Here is a 15,045-nt window from a genome sequence, read left to right as displayed (position 1 = left end):
ACACACAAAATCCTATGAAAGATTATTTAAATTTGTGGCTTATAAATTATTATTAATAAATGTGATTCTCAAAATGCTTGATTATGCTTACCTGTGTATTTAATTCAGATTTTCCTGATTATGGTATGGAATTTTGAGCTGTACATGCTGCCCATTACACTGCTGATAATCTTCCTCCGGAATCTCTTTGTGGCATCTGTACTTGGAGCTTTCTCAAAGGAGCCTGTAGAAGATGTGAGTGGCCCTTGTTTATCCCTAAGTATTATTTATTTATATATATATATATTTTTTCTTTATTTATTTAATAATAACTCCTAGTTTGGAAGTTATTGGTATATGGGATTCACATTGTTTATTGGTCCATGCATTTATCTATCCAGCATTCCAGTCTTTGTTGCATCTCATATTGCACTGACTATTGAAGTCCGACTTGCAGTGTATCTTGACATGAAGTTGCTTCATACAACAAATCCAGATGTAGAAGGTCTGAAATGACACTATATATTGCCGATATGTAATAAAAAAAAGTATGGGACTAAGCAATGGCAAGAAATTGAAGTTACTCTATTAAGACAATGATCCCTATGCTATCTGCATGCCAGTGTCCTCTAATTTGGACTTCATTCCACCTATACACATGAAATTTGGTATGTGCTAGGATTCCAAGGGCAAGAGGACATTGTCTTCTACCCTTAAGATCTGAATGATACAAAACATTCCAAAGGTTCAAGAAAAATGGTAGTACTAAATGCAATAATAGTGTTTTAAAAAATGAGATAATCTTATTTGCTTTGATGGTTTTGCCACCTTAACTTTGCAGCTGCACTGTGCTATCATATCATGGACAAATATGGAAGTGTAATAAACGTTTTATGTGCCCAAGTAACTCATAAAAACATTCACATGTTTGATTATCTAGTTCACCTGAAATGAGCTGGAATTCTGCTGTTCTGGTCATGATTTCGATTAACTTTTGTATTCATCAATTATTTACAAGCATTTATTATAATAAATACCCATTTTGTTCTGAATTATTTTTGTTTTCAAATTTATGAATCATTGATTAAATGAGAGATTTTGTATCTAAATAAATTTAGTCTCATTTGTCATTCATTGAACCTCAAAATAAATTAAATCAGCAGTGGAAAGGAATGAGAAATTTACTTTGATCAGCGTTTCAAATTATAAATTTGATTTCATCCAGAGGGGCTTCTGGGTTTGCAAGCATGCACACACACACACACACGATGCTTGCATTCTGATTTTTTCACTTTAAAGGTTGGAAGGTATGTAAGTGATTTCCAACCCAAGGAGACCAAGCAGCAAATCAGGCTGGGCAGTAAAGGGATCAAACTGCACATTGAAGGGGGTGACTCAACCATGCCAAAATCAGGCCACTAACCCCATTTTCAAGCTTGAATTACTTTTGTCTTTTCAGCAGAACCCTATTTCACTAATGCTCATGAAAATTGGTATGGGGATGCATCTCAAGGAGACTAATTCAGCCATCCAAAAACTAGGTCACTTTGACCCAATTTGTAAGCTTAACTCTTTTTTTTTATAGCTCTCTTTAACTTACGTCCTAAGCATCTTTGATCCTTATTTACCTTTGCTTATGAAAATGTGTTGACGTATTTCAAAATGATTAAGTTTGCCATCCCAAACCATGATCATTGTGATCCATTGTGTGTTGTTCTGTTTGATTGTTTTGAGTAAACTTATTCAAGGAGGTGTTTTTGTGCATTTACACCTCCACAATGGCATCCTAAATGAAATAGTGGAATGAACCATTTGCTTTCAGCCAATTGTTTGTGTTGTTATGAGTTTCCATCATTATGGATTAAAGTTGTTCATTTTAAGTTGAATACATTACAACATCATCATAATCAATCTTTATGATATGTTTATGGGTCAAGTATGACCATATCTGGGTAATAAGGCAGAGGAAGTAAGTTTGCACTACGGAGTCATCAGCTTGACTTATTGTTTAATGCAGTTTCAGCACCAAGGATAACTCTTATATCAACATCTAGGCTCTGGACAACATTGTTGTAATGAACATTGGGCATTGTAGTTAAATACATTATATTCCAAATACCTATAAAAAGGATTATTTATACATGTACCAGTAAAATTAGAAGGGGATATAGCATCTTGTCTTTTCATCTGTGTGTTCAGTGGGTTTTTTTTCCTCATGTGTCCATTTAGTCATTTGTTCCCTCATTAGATCTTTTGGCATCTATTCTACCTACAGTCATGAAAATTGTATATATCTTGAGAAAAGTAACTTTGCCATACCAAGCACTACGTACATTGACCTCTTTTTGGTGGGTTAGAAATCAAGCAGAGACTAGCTTTGGTTATTTGTCATAGTGCATCTTTTCACCATGTCTTTAGCTCCTTTTGTGCCAGCTATATCCTTCATACCAGTGTGTATATTGTCAGTTACCCCAAATATGATCCTTTTGTCTAAGGGATTTGAGTTCTTTAGTTAAGACCTTGTTTAAAATCTTAATCAACTTTACTCACAGTTTGTGTAATGCCAGTGTTATAGCATGGCTGACATCACAAAATTTCATACTTTAAACCAGCTAAAACTGGCCTTTCCCACACATGCCAACCCATAAATTTGTGAATTACAGAAATATAGTTGTTTGCTGTAAAATCCAGACGCTGGAATGTCCATGTTTGATTCAGATCCAGGTTTCATAATAGATTTAGTGGAATTGGTCAGAGAACCAGACTAACTTTACCGTAGTACCTCAGATGCTTTAACTGCACATATTTTGTGATGCAAAACATCTGTATGATCAAGTTGTTGCTTACTTAATTTTTTAATGGCATCCAATATGCAACATGTTTGGATGAAGGGGACTTGAAACCTCTTATAAGTTTTAATAGCACAGAAGTATATAAGGAAATATTCAGATTCTTGGGGAAAAAGTCAGGAAGGGCAACTGTTACATGTAGTGAACAGCATGTTTTGATTTGGGCATGTCACATGGCGAAAAATATGGTTGCCATTGGGCCTACATTAAAATTTGTTATATGACTTATATCAAGTTGAGAAATATCAACAATCCATTAAACTCCATGGAGTTTGGAACTGTAGTTTGTGAAACTGTACTGGAGGTAATTAAGGTTCAAGTAAATTTAGCAAACTTTTAAGCTGAATCACACTTTTGGACTTTAAAATGCATTTTTTTCCAGCTTGACAATAGCAGTACATGATATTTTGCTACTTCTTACTGAAAACCCCTCCATCTTATAGAAAAATAATCAACTGCCTTTCTAAGATGGTTTTGTAAGGGTTGGCAGGTCTGCTGATCTTCTCAAGGTTTCGAGACAATGAAAATGTCTGATTATTATATATTTCAGAATTATGTTGGTGAAGAGGATGATGAAGAAGATGATGAAAGGGATAAGGTAATATCTGAATCTACAAACTAAAAGCATGCAATTTTTCCGGCCTTTAAAAATCAATATTTGAATGCTTGAAGTTTTCTGAATGTAATTATCTACTAATCTTCTAACTTACATAACTACTATTGAAAACAATTCATATATATTTTAATTTTCTGAATTATTTTGCCAAGCAATATTTAATACTTTATTAATTGGTGTTTTCAGTGAGGCTTTTTGACTGCTTTTAAGTGCATTGCAAATTTTAGAGTTATATTTGACCATTTTTGCACCAAAATTTTCAGAAAATAAGTAAAAGGTTCTGAAAGATTTCTATTCAGACTTATATTTAAATAAAAAAAGGGAAAAAACATAATTTCATTAGATTCATTTAAATGATCATACCATGTCTATGTCTTTCGACTTTGCAAATGAAATTAAGATTGCTGATATAAATTAATGTTTACACTAATTTGTTTTACTGGTTTTATTTCAAATTTCTAAGATTTTAAAGGAAAAATGTATTCTAAAGTGAAATTTTAAATATTGTTGTAATGGGTTTTTTCTTGAGTTATACGTATATATTTTATTTTCTTACCCTTAAAGGTGAAGAATAAGGTAAAAAAATAAGTTAATCCTATCTACTTGATTCTGTTTTAACACCAGTTCACTCTTTTACCTCTTGGTAATAGATGTATTGTGATTTGAGCCCTGCTTTCTTAATTTTTAAATTCCTCTCTTTGGGGCTGTAGTATGACTCTGTATTTGAACTTGGGAAATGTACTACAATGGAAAATTTACAAAGCATCATTCATATATTTAGATAAGAAGACAGCATCATGCTATTAAACTTAGACAAAAAATTGTAGGTGTCCATATTATGAATCTGTCCATATTATGTATGTATGTATGTGAATTACAGCAAAGTTCATGAAGACTCTTTGAATTTTTGAATTTTTAGTCAGACCAAGAAAGTTAAAGTTGAAAGATTACACAACATATCCGTATCTCCAGCAAATATTGTGGATTTATTGGAGTATAGTTTCATCAGATAGTGTGTGTGTGTGTGTGTATGTGTATGTATGTGTAAGATTGAGAAGGAGAAAAAGAGATGGAAGGACTGAGTTTTAAAAAATGCTGGGGTAACAATTTAAAACCAGCACATAAAGGCAAAGAATAAGGTAAAAAAATAAATTAATCCTATCTCCTTGATTCTCTTTTAACACCAGTTCACTCTTTTACCTCTTGGTAATAGATGTATTGTGATTCGAGCCCTGCTTTCTTAATTTTTAAATTCCTCTCTTTGGTGCCTTTGTCAAAATGAAGAGAGTTCAAACTTGATTCATGGAAGAAGCGATATCATTAATCTGTCTCATAAATTTATGATGGCAATTAGCAATAATTAAATTATTAACTTTGACTTTATATTACAGCAGTAGCAATAAATGAAGTAATAGTGACCTTAAGCTCTACCGGCTTTTACTAAACTTTGGTATATTTTTTGGACTGTAGGAAATAACAATTAGGCTTTGCCTGCTTTTACTAAACTTTGGTATATTTTTTGGACTGTAGGAAATAACAATTAGGCTTTGCCTGCTTTTACTAAACTTTGGTAGATTTTTTGGACTGTAGGAAATAACAGTTAGGCTTTACCTGCTTTTACAAAACTTTGTGATATTTGCAGACAGTGATAAGTAATTATTTTCCTAATAATTCCACTTTTAATCTTTTCTTCTATTCGTAGGCTTTTAAGTTTTGTTGTCTGCAGCTGAATACGGTGGAATGACTCTATGCCATCATTCTTAAAGCAGATGCCATTTTACATTTCAACATTTTTTTTAAATAGTGGTATTTGAAAAGGGAATGAAGATATAAGGCCAAATTTCACCATGTTTATATTAAACCCTTATTGTTACACATCAGTATGACTTTGATCATAGGATACATACCAGTACTGCATCATCTGGAATTGTGCTATAGCAGGGCATATTAAAACAGGAGAGAGCTTTATATGGTGTCTGTTCATGGAGACTGTTCTCATTTAAAACCGTACACCCCACAATGAGAACTAAATATCTCAATGAATGTGCCAGAATTTCCCCTCCTTTAAATCCTGGACAAAGTACTGATAAATGGCTTCAAGCACTTGACCAAGGTAGAATAATAGGAACTGTATTTGTAGATTTCAGGAAAGCTTTTGACATGGTGAATCATGAAATCCTTTTGAAGAAACTGAAAATCTACCAGTGTGATGAAAGAACAATTAGATGGTTTACTTCATACTTAAATGAGAGAACACAACATGTTTACATAAATAATGTTCTGTCTGAACCTGAAACAATTAGATATGGAGTACCACAAGGCTCAATTCTAGGTCCACTACTATTCATTTTATTTATTAATGACCTACCACTTTTACTAAGAGACTCAATATCATCTACAGATCTCTATGCAGATGACACAACATTGTCAGACATCCAAAACACAAAGCATGAGCTCGAAATTTCTTTACAGAATGCACTAAACAAACTGGAAGACTGGTGCACATGTAATGGCATGGTGGTAAATACTGGTAAAACTAAAATATTACTTATCTCAACACGGCAAAGAAGGACAAATCTTGATAGTGATGAACTATGTCTGACATGGAAGGATACAAATCTGCAAATAGTCTGTCATGATAGGCTACTTGGTGTTCTGGTAGATAATAACCTATCATGGACTGAACATATCAAACATACCAGTAAAAAAGTCAATTCAAGTTTATGGCTTCTCAGTAGGATAAGACATTTTCTCCCTGAAAGGCACAGGAAACTATTTTATAACAGTTACATACAACCCTATTTGGACTACTGTAGTACAGTATGGGGTAATTCAAATGATAAAAACATAGCAAAGCTGGCACATCTTCAAAAAAGAGCATCTGGGCTAATATCAATCCAGAAAGAAAGCAAGGAAAGTTTAGCTGGTAGGTTAGAAATATTACCTATTAAAGACCGAATCTGTTTGAGAAAAGCCAAATTAATGTACAGGATATCTCAGAATAGTGCTCCTGAATATTTACAATCACTATTCCAGTATAGGCTACCTGGTAATACTCCCCACCTGCGATCCATGTCTACCAAACAGTATAAAATTCCCAAACCAAATAAGGAGTTATTTAAAAAAAGTTTCCAATACTCTGGAACTCGGCTCTGGAATAGTATTCCAGCTGAGATTAGAAATGCCCACTCTATTTCCTTCTTCCAAACCCAATATATCCAGTGGCTTCAGAGATGCAGCTTAAATAAATAAATTCCTTTGTATGAGGGCCTCAAGGTAGATTAGTTTTTAGCTAATTGTGTTACCCTCTTTAAATAAGGTCATTATTATTATTATTATTATTATTATTACTGATGCAATGAGATAAATTTAATTCATTCCTATGTCATGATTATGTTGTTAACATTGATGACAGGAGTGACATAATGTGCCAAGGAGCAAGTGTTAAACTTTTCTCATACAAAAACTGCACATCTCACATAGGAATTAAAAATCTCAAATGATAATGCCAGATTGGGAATTTCCCCTCTTTTCAATCCTGGAGAAAGTACTGCTGTATTTAGCTAAATTTAATTCATTCCTATGTCACAATTACGTTGCTGTTAACTTTGTTGACAGGGAAGACATTTTGTTCCAAGGAGCAAGTGTTACTTACTTAAAAAGTATTTAAATATCAGGACTGCATCATAAAAGAATAGAAGTTACTTACTATTATGCTGTTGATCGAACTCGTAAAAGTGTACTGCAACTTTATATGTAAAGTTTTCTCATCCAGAGGCAGTGTAAACTACATTTATCCACAATATGCAATCCATAAAGGACCACTTTAGGCAGGTGATAATACATACATGGACAAAAATGTTAAATTAGACATTGAATTTCTCTTCAGTGTTTATAACTAGAATTTAAAGTTACCCTTATTGATCACAAAAGCAATTTGTTAAAAAGTTTGATCTCTAGACTTAACTGCATTTGCTTCAGCGGGTGGTGACATTTATTTCCCCACTTCCAAGCTTTATTAAGCTGCCTTCTAGCGTTTATATATAGTTTTTCTCCTGGTAGGTAGTATGGTTTGGTTTGGTTTTGTAGCTTTAATGCCATTTTTCAGTGCTTGTTTGGCTATACATGGCAGCCAGTATATTTGGTGAAGAGCCCATACTGACATAACCATCCATTCAGGAGTAGTAATAACAAAGTTTTCAAGATGGTCACTGTGGCAGCCACAGGAAGAACCACCATCCTACAGGAAACTTGGCAAATTTTGTCACATACCCACCTTGGCTGAGCCATGACTTGAACCCACATGGACAGAGGTCAGTGATCTGTAAAGGCAAGCATTCTCAGACCACTCAGCCACATGGGGGCCATATATGTAGGGCATCCAGACCATAGACATGTTCGTTTTCAGAACATAACATTCAGCTGTTCAGCATATTTCAATCAAAGTTGGTACGCATGCCAAGCAAGTTGCATAGAGGTACCTTTTAATATATAGTATTCCACATTGAATATTTATGTTGCCATGGAAATAAGTGTAGCATTGTAGTACCTAAATAGACCAGATGGACATAGTATAGAAATTGGAAGCGCTGAATTGAAGGGTATGTTTAGTGCGAATCTTTATGGCAGCAAAGGGCTATGGGGATATATTGTGTCTAGATTACTCTTATTACAATATTTGTCTGACTGATCCCAGTTTAGTATTTCAAACTATTTATAGTAGTTATGTTTCTTTAGCGAAACAAAATTGAATATTGCTAAGAGTTGGCCTTTTGGTGTTTGTTTAAGACAGAGTTACAGTTTCACATTTTTTATTTTTAAAGAGACATTCTTTTTTTTTCTTCACATGATCAAAAGTTTATCAGTCATACAGCATAATAAGAATGGAAGTAAATGTGTTTAACATTTTGAGGAATACCTTCAAGGCAGAGACTGCAATATAAAGAGGAAGATCTCACACAAGCGTGTGATTCTACTGAGAAAGTACCTTTTTAAAGGCAGTATACCATTTTGTAGCTGAAAGCCTACCCTTTTTCAAAAATAAAAGACTTGATAAAGCAAAAAAACCCAGAATTTTTCTGCATTCTATCCTCACATTACAGAAACCAACATGAACCAATCTGTTTTTGACCAGAAATGTTATACTGGTGCATTGATGTGTGGCTGGGTTATCACAAAGAAGGCCGATGTGTACACAAAAAAGGTGTAAATTGATTAGGGCTGTTCCATTAAAATTTACATGGGACCCAGGGAAGGCATTTTTAATGTTAAATATTCAGCCATAGAAATTGCAATTTAGAATTTTGTATTGTTTTCATATGAACTCTTTTGGTAATCTGAGTACCCTGACATATATTTTTTTTAAAAGTGCCTTCCCTGGGTACCATGTATGTTTAAATGGAATAGCCCTTACTGTTGTAATCTGCAGAGTTTAAAGCCCAGTGTGGAATATTTTTTAAAATGTTGTAAGTAATATAGGGATCTAGTTGGTCCATGATAACTTTCGAGTCTTTGAATAAAAATCAGAGAACCTATGGCCAAGATGAAATAAAAAGGAGACTGACCCAAAATTTATTTTGGCAGAAACACGATTAGATATGTTGACCTTGTATTTTAAAATTGTTGTTGTGTTTTTCAAGTTTTTTTTAGAGAAGTATTTAAGGGCTGCTTCTATAGTTTGTTTTTGTTCAGTTCATATCAGTGCTGAAGTTTTCTCCCAATTCCTCCAAAATACAATGGTTAAAAAATATGAGACACAGGAATACAACTGAAGTCCATCTGTGAAACTTCCTTCTCAGGGTAAACTTATCTTTGAAGAGTATTCGAGAGCAGTCAGCAGCCTTAAAAACTGAAGTTTTAAACTTTGCAGTCTGATCATGGCTGTTTTGTCATCACCACTTCTAATGCTGATATAAAGAGAACATTCTTCATTCTGCACAAAATAAAAAGCGATTCAGGGGTAAATCTTTATCAGAAAAGTACTGATAGCCTGTTAAATGTGAAACTTAATAATTAGTCACAATGAATGTTATCAGTGGACACAAGTCAATGATCTTACAAAGGGAAATAAACATGCTTGTGGATTTTATGAAAATCTTTAAAGGGAACAACTCTTCTGTTTTCATTTAGTTAGTGGTACACTAAGTTATATTCATTCAGTATTATTGTAGCATTTTTCCATTATAATTCGATTTTAGTTCAAAGTTTGCTGTTTATTTTAGTATGAAGAGAATACCTATTATGTAACAAAATCTGTTTTCTTTTCAATCACCTTAACACACATACAATTTATGTACATAAAAAAAATCTACTGGTTTAGAAGCCAATCAAAATGTGTAAATCTGCTGGTTTTATGTACAGGTTCTGTTACATGTATGGCTTGGCTTAACCTAAAATTAAACTGAGGTGAATCTTTGTTCTTATTGTGACCTAACTGGCAGGTTGGCATATGGTACAGCCTGTCATAGTGACATTTAGGCTGACCAGCCAGCATGTTAGGTCACAGTCAGGTAGATAACAAAGTTCTACTTGCTTGACCAATACCAAAGAGGTCAGCCAACAGGTGTCCATGGATACAGGTAGATAATAAAGCTACTCATGCTTCACAAAGAAGTCAGCCAACAGGTGTTTGCTGTGAATACAGTAATTGACAAAGCTAAAAAGAGGTCAGCCAACAGGTGTTAGGTCATGGGTGCAATGGACAGAGTAGATAAGAAAGCTATACATGCTTGACCAATCAGGGTCTAAGTGTCAAATATGATACCACACTATCTTATCCAACCAGCTGGGTTTAAACTTTGGGGTTTAAAAGTGCCCCAAAGTTGGCAATGCTATAAATTATAAATTATAACACTCCTTTACATGCTTTAGACATGTCACAATAGAAAGAATACTTAGTGCAGAATGTAATAGATACCAGGTATGTGACATCCCATGCTTCAGGATAGTATTGGACAAGTTTTATTAGATTTGTTAAAGATTTATGACAGTGGAAACGATTTACAAAGCATTAGGCACTATTTTCCAATGTGTTTAACAGATTATACTATTATATATCATATTTTGTTTTGTCTTCATTGCATTTCAGATTTCATGCAGAATTTTTATGAATTGTGTTGAATAAATGTAAACAATCAGTATTAATGCTGTCATGTACACTCATAAGAGTTAACAGGTGTTACTTGTTAATTGCAGGATGAGAAGAAGGGTTTAAGGGACAAATTTCACGCAATTCAAGAAATCTGTCTGCAGGTCCAGAAGGCACTTGATGTTATAGCCTCACTTGGAGAGAGAGTGAAAAAGTATGAATTTATTTGTATTTATGCAACATAATAATAAAAATGGTAACTTTGCTTATTGATTCTCCAAGAAACATTCATTTCCAGGGCAGACATGCCATATTTTCTAATTTTAGCTTGGAAGCTACAGTAGCTCAGTTGGCAAAGCATCAGACTTGTAATCCAGGGGTCTCTGATTCAGTACCCTCCCAGACCAGACCAGGTCTGCTTCCTAGGAAATGCACTTTGTTACTCATTTCGTTGTGATGATACAGCCTATAATGTCCTTATAGAACCATTAAAAGTCAAGCAATAGCAATTATTTTAAGTCATCATTTTTTGAGTTGAGAAAATAAAAAAGATCTTTTGAATGTATTGGAGATAACATTTCATAGTGAAATAATACTATGGTTTTCGATTGATCATGGCTTACTCTGAAAGCTGTGTTTAGCAATGTAAATAGAAATATCTATTCCAAATAACATTTCTATAACAATTATAAAAAAAATGTTCAAAATGAAATTTTTATCTTGGAAAAAATAATATATATTTTATTGTTATTATTATTGTTATTATTATTATTATTATTATTATTATTAATCTTATTATTATTATTATTATTATTAATATTATTATCATTATTATTATTATTATTATTATTATTAATCTTATTATTATTATTATTAATATTATTATCATTATTATTATTATTATTATTATTATTAATCTTATTATTATTATTGTTGTTGTTGTTGTTGTTGTTGTTATTATTATTATTAGTCTTATTATTATTTACAGTACCTTTAACTGGAGTGTTCCCTGGCTGTCAACATTAGCTGTGATAGCTCTGAGTGTAGGAACAATAATCCTTTATTACATTCCTGTGCGATATCTCATTTTAGCATGGGGTGAGTGGCTTCTTTTTATGTATGCTAAATTAAACCGTCGACTACAAAATACTTTATTTTCCATTTAAACCAGCTTATATGATTTCTTCTTAGGCATCTGGAGGGTCTTTATAGTGTCTGCTATACTGCAATAAGTGTATTGCAACACATCGATTGTCAGCTAAGGCACAATAACTGCATTGCAGCTTGTTAGTTGTCAGTGATTTTAATTGACCATTCAGGTCATTTCAGACTGCCTCATTTGATAAGATTCATGGCTTATCCCCCCCTTGTTTTGTACTGCATGAACAGTTTAAAAACATCTTATTTCCAATTTCATGTCTTCATTTAAACCTAAATTTCATTTTCATAGCCAGATTCCTAATAAAAGTTAAGTTCTAAAAGATGTAAGTGCAAATGCTATGTTCATCAGTGTTGACAAATATTGTGACAGTTTTTCTATAATTTCAGGAATCAATAAGTTCACTAAAAAGCTGAGAGCGCCCAATGCCATTCCAAACAATGAACTGTTAGACTTTTTGTCACGGATACCATCAGATAGTGAACTGGTAAGTGGATTCTTCCCTACTTGGATGACAAGTACACAATGCACAAGCTGGGTGCTGCATCTATTCTTACAGTCTCCACAGTGAAGTTCATAATTTCTTCCTGGCATATTGTGAAATTGTTGACTAGCAAAGCTTACAGGCTGTTTTGTTATCCGTCACCCCCATTAGGACATGTTTCTTTATTGCTACTTCTCTGAAACTTCTTGGAGATTTCCATAAAGCTTTACACATCTATCTCATGGCCTAGCTGGCCCTAAATAAAATGCTTGTACATACCATATGTCTGCCGCTTTGAGAATCTTGTTATCACTATTCCTCCTGAATGGATGGTCATATTAACATGGGCTTTTCACTGAATGGATGGTCATATTAACATGGGCTTTTTACTGAATGGATGGTCATATTAACATGGGCTTTCACTGAATGGATGGTCATATTAACATGGGCTTTGCACTGAATGGATGGTCATATTTACATGGGCTTTTCACTGAATGGATGGTCATATTAACATGGGCTTTTCACTGAATGGATGGTCACATTAACATGGGCTTTTCACTGAATGGATGGTCATATTAACATGGGCTTTGTACTGAGTGGATGGTCACATTAACATGGGCTTTTCACTGAATGGATGGTCATATTAACATGGGCTTTTCACTGAATGGATGGTCATATTAACATGGGCTTTTCACTGAATGGATGGTCACATTAACATGGGCTTTTCACTGAATGGATGGTCATATTAACATGGGCTTTTCACTGAATGGATGGTCATATTAACATGGGCTTTTCACTGAATGACTTAAAATGTCTATTTGGCCCAAAATTAAATTGGTGCCACTCTGACATTAGAAATGGTCACCATGGTGGCTATCTTGTTATCGCTACTCCTCCAGAAAGTCATATAGATATAGAGTTTTCATCAGAAGATTTCTTATGAGGTCTTGTTGATCCTTTATGAAATTGGTTCCAGTTAACATCTGTTATGGCTGCCACAGTGACCATTTTGAAACACTTGTTATTACTACTCCTGAATGGATGGTCATGTCATTATGGGTTTTCATTATAAAAAATTCAACAACTCCTTGTGATGTCTATTTTGCAGATCTGACATCCAATATGGCCATCCAAATCTTGTTATTGCTACACCTTTTGAATGGAAAGTCATAGTGACATATAGGATGACATTTGTGCCAGATGACTATTTATGATGTCTAGTTGGTCCTAAATGAAAATGGTGATGCTCACACATCCAGTATGACTGCCGTCTTGAGGATCTTTGTTATTACTACTCATTTTGAATGGATGGTCATATCAGCATTGGTTTTTACTAAAATAGTTTGTACTATGTTTCTTTGGTCCAAATGAAAACAGTGCCACTCAGACATCTGAAGAATCTTGTTATCACTATTTCCCCTGAATAAATGATTATATCAGCATGTGATTCTTACTGAAAAACTGCTTATGATGTCGAGTTAGTCGTAAATGGAAATGGTGCAAATGGGACTTCCAATATGGGTACCACAATGGCAGTATGGAAAATCTTGCCATGACTACATCACCTAGATGGCTGGTCATATCAACATTGTACTTTCACCAGAATTATTTTAATGTCTAGTTGGCCCTAAATGGAAATGGTGCATATCTTTTATCCCATGTGGTCACCATGTCAGCGAATTTGAAAATCTTGGTTATTGTTTATTCTTCAAAACAGGAAGTCAGATCAGCATGGAGTTTTACCAGAAGACTGCTTATAATGTTTTGCTGGTTTTAAATGAAAATTATGTAAATTGATCCTAAAGATGGCCATCATGGTGCCATGTTATCTCTTCCCTAATATGGATGGCTATTTCAACATGGAGTTTTCACCAGTAGACTTCATAAGATAGCTAGTTGGCCCTAATTTAAAGTGGTGCCAATCATACATCCTATATGGCTTCCATGGCAGCTGTCATGAAGGTTTTGCTGTTGCTAATTCCTTCAAATATTGACATGGGGTTTCACCAAAAGACTTCAATTGATGTCTGTTTGGTCCTTAATGATACCAATCTGACCATCGAACACATCTGCTGCCACAGTAGCTAATTAAAATTTTTTGTTATAGCTGAAAACAATCTGAGATTTGTTCAAAGCTTGACGGGTTAAATGATTAAATGAATAATGACTTCCTTAATTATTGTTGTTTCACATTCAAATATTATTTACAGTTGATATTGGCCTTGGTCGAGTTCAGTTGTCAACATTCTACATCATCAGTGAATACAGATTTAGCCCATGAATGTCAGATCAACCCACCTTTGTTTCTCCATCAAATACATTACCTGATCACTTTATATTAGGATAACTTTCTTTGCTACCTCCAAATCCAGCCCTCCCAGAAAGAATGAAAAACATTTTTCTTTGTTTTCTATAGACAGAGAGGCAACTCTTATAGGTTAACTCCCCTTTCTCCCTTGGTGGTGGCTACAGTTATACCTGGTTAAAACCAGTTTTTATTTTTGCTGGCCATGCAGGAAAGATGTCCCCCAGACAGTCCAGTTCAATTCAGTAACTTGTACAACTTAAATGTAATCATCCATGTTTCTTTTTCAGTGGTACTTTAAGTCAGAATTTTGTTTTATATGGTGCTTGAAACATTTTTGGGAACTCTGGAGAATTTATTCATATTTTGGCAAATTTCATACTGTTCATTATTGTCACTTGTGATTTTGATAAGTAGCATTCAGTTTCACCGAAGAAATTTTTGGGTGCTGTACTATTTATTCATCTATTACACTTCAAGGTCATTTCAGTAACATGGTCTACATTATTCATTTCATGTACATATTTTATTTTTGTATGCACTTGTCTGTTTCTTTACATTATAAT

The 15,045-nt window shown here is 33.8% G+C and overlaps 1 protein-coding gene across 6 annotated transcripts in view; it reads left to right on the top strand.

Annotated features, from left to right (window-relative positions):
- LOC149801933 (multiple C2 and transmembrane domain-containing protein 1-like) overlaps positions 1-15,045 on the top strand; it is a 237,077-nt gene that overhangs the window by 209,811 nt on the left and 12,221 nt on the right. For 3 of the 6 annotated variants that reach the window (XM_089956318.1, XM_089956315.1, XM_089956317.1), the window contains 6 exons: positions 109-234; positions 3,379-3,426; positions 4,009-4,020; positions 10,639-10,745; positions 11,520-11,629; positions 12,080-12,177. In XM_089956318.1, the coding sequence (XP_089812444.1) occupies positions 109-234; positions 3,379-3,426; positions 4,009-4,020; positions 10,639-10,745; positions 11,520-11,629; positions 12,080-12,177 (501 nt within the window). The remainder of the gene's footprint in view (positions 1-108; positions 235-3,378; positions 3,427-4,008; positions 4,021-10,638; positions 10,746-11,519; positions 11,630-12,079; positions 12,178-15,045) is intronic. The other 3 variants (XM_089956319.1, XM_089956316.1, XM_089956320.1) reach the window with 1 other exon arrangement.

The sequence above is a fragment of the Sinohyriopsis cumingii genome, chromosome 4 (assembly GCF_028554795.1).
Source record: "Sinohyriopsis cumingii isolate HCF-2022 chromosome 4, ASM2855479v2, whole genome shotgun sequence".
Taxonomy (NCBI): Eukaryota; Metazoa; Mollusca; class Bivalvia; order Unionida; family Unionidae; genus Sinohyriopsis; species Sinohyriopsis cumingii.
Note: the sequence above shows the minus strand (reverse complement) of the source record. Positions and strands in the feature narration are given on the sequence as shown.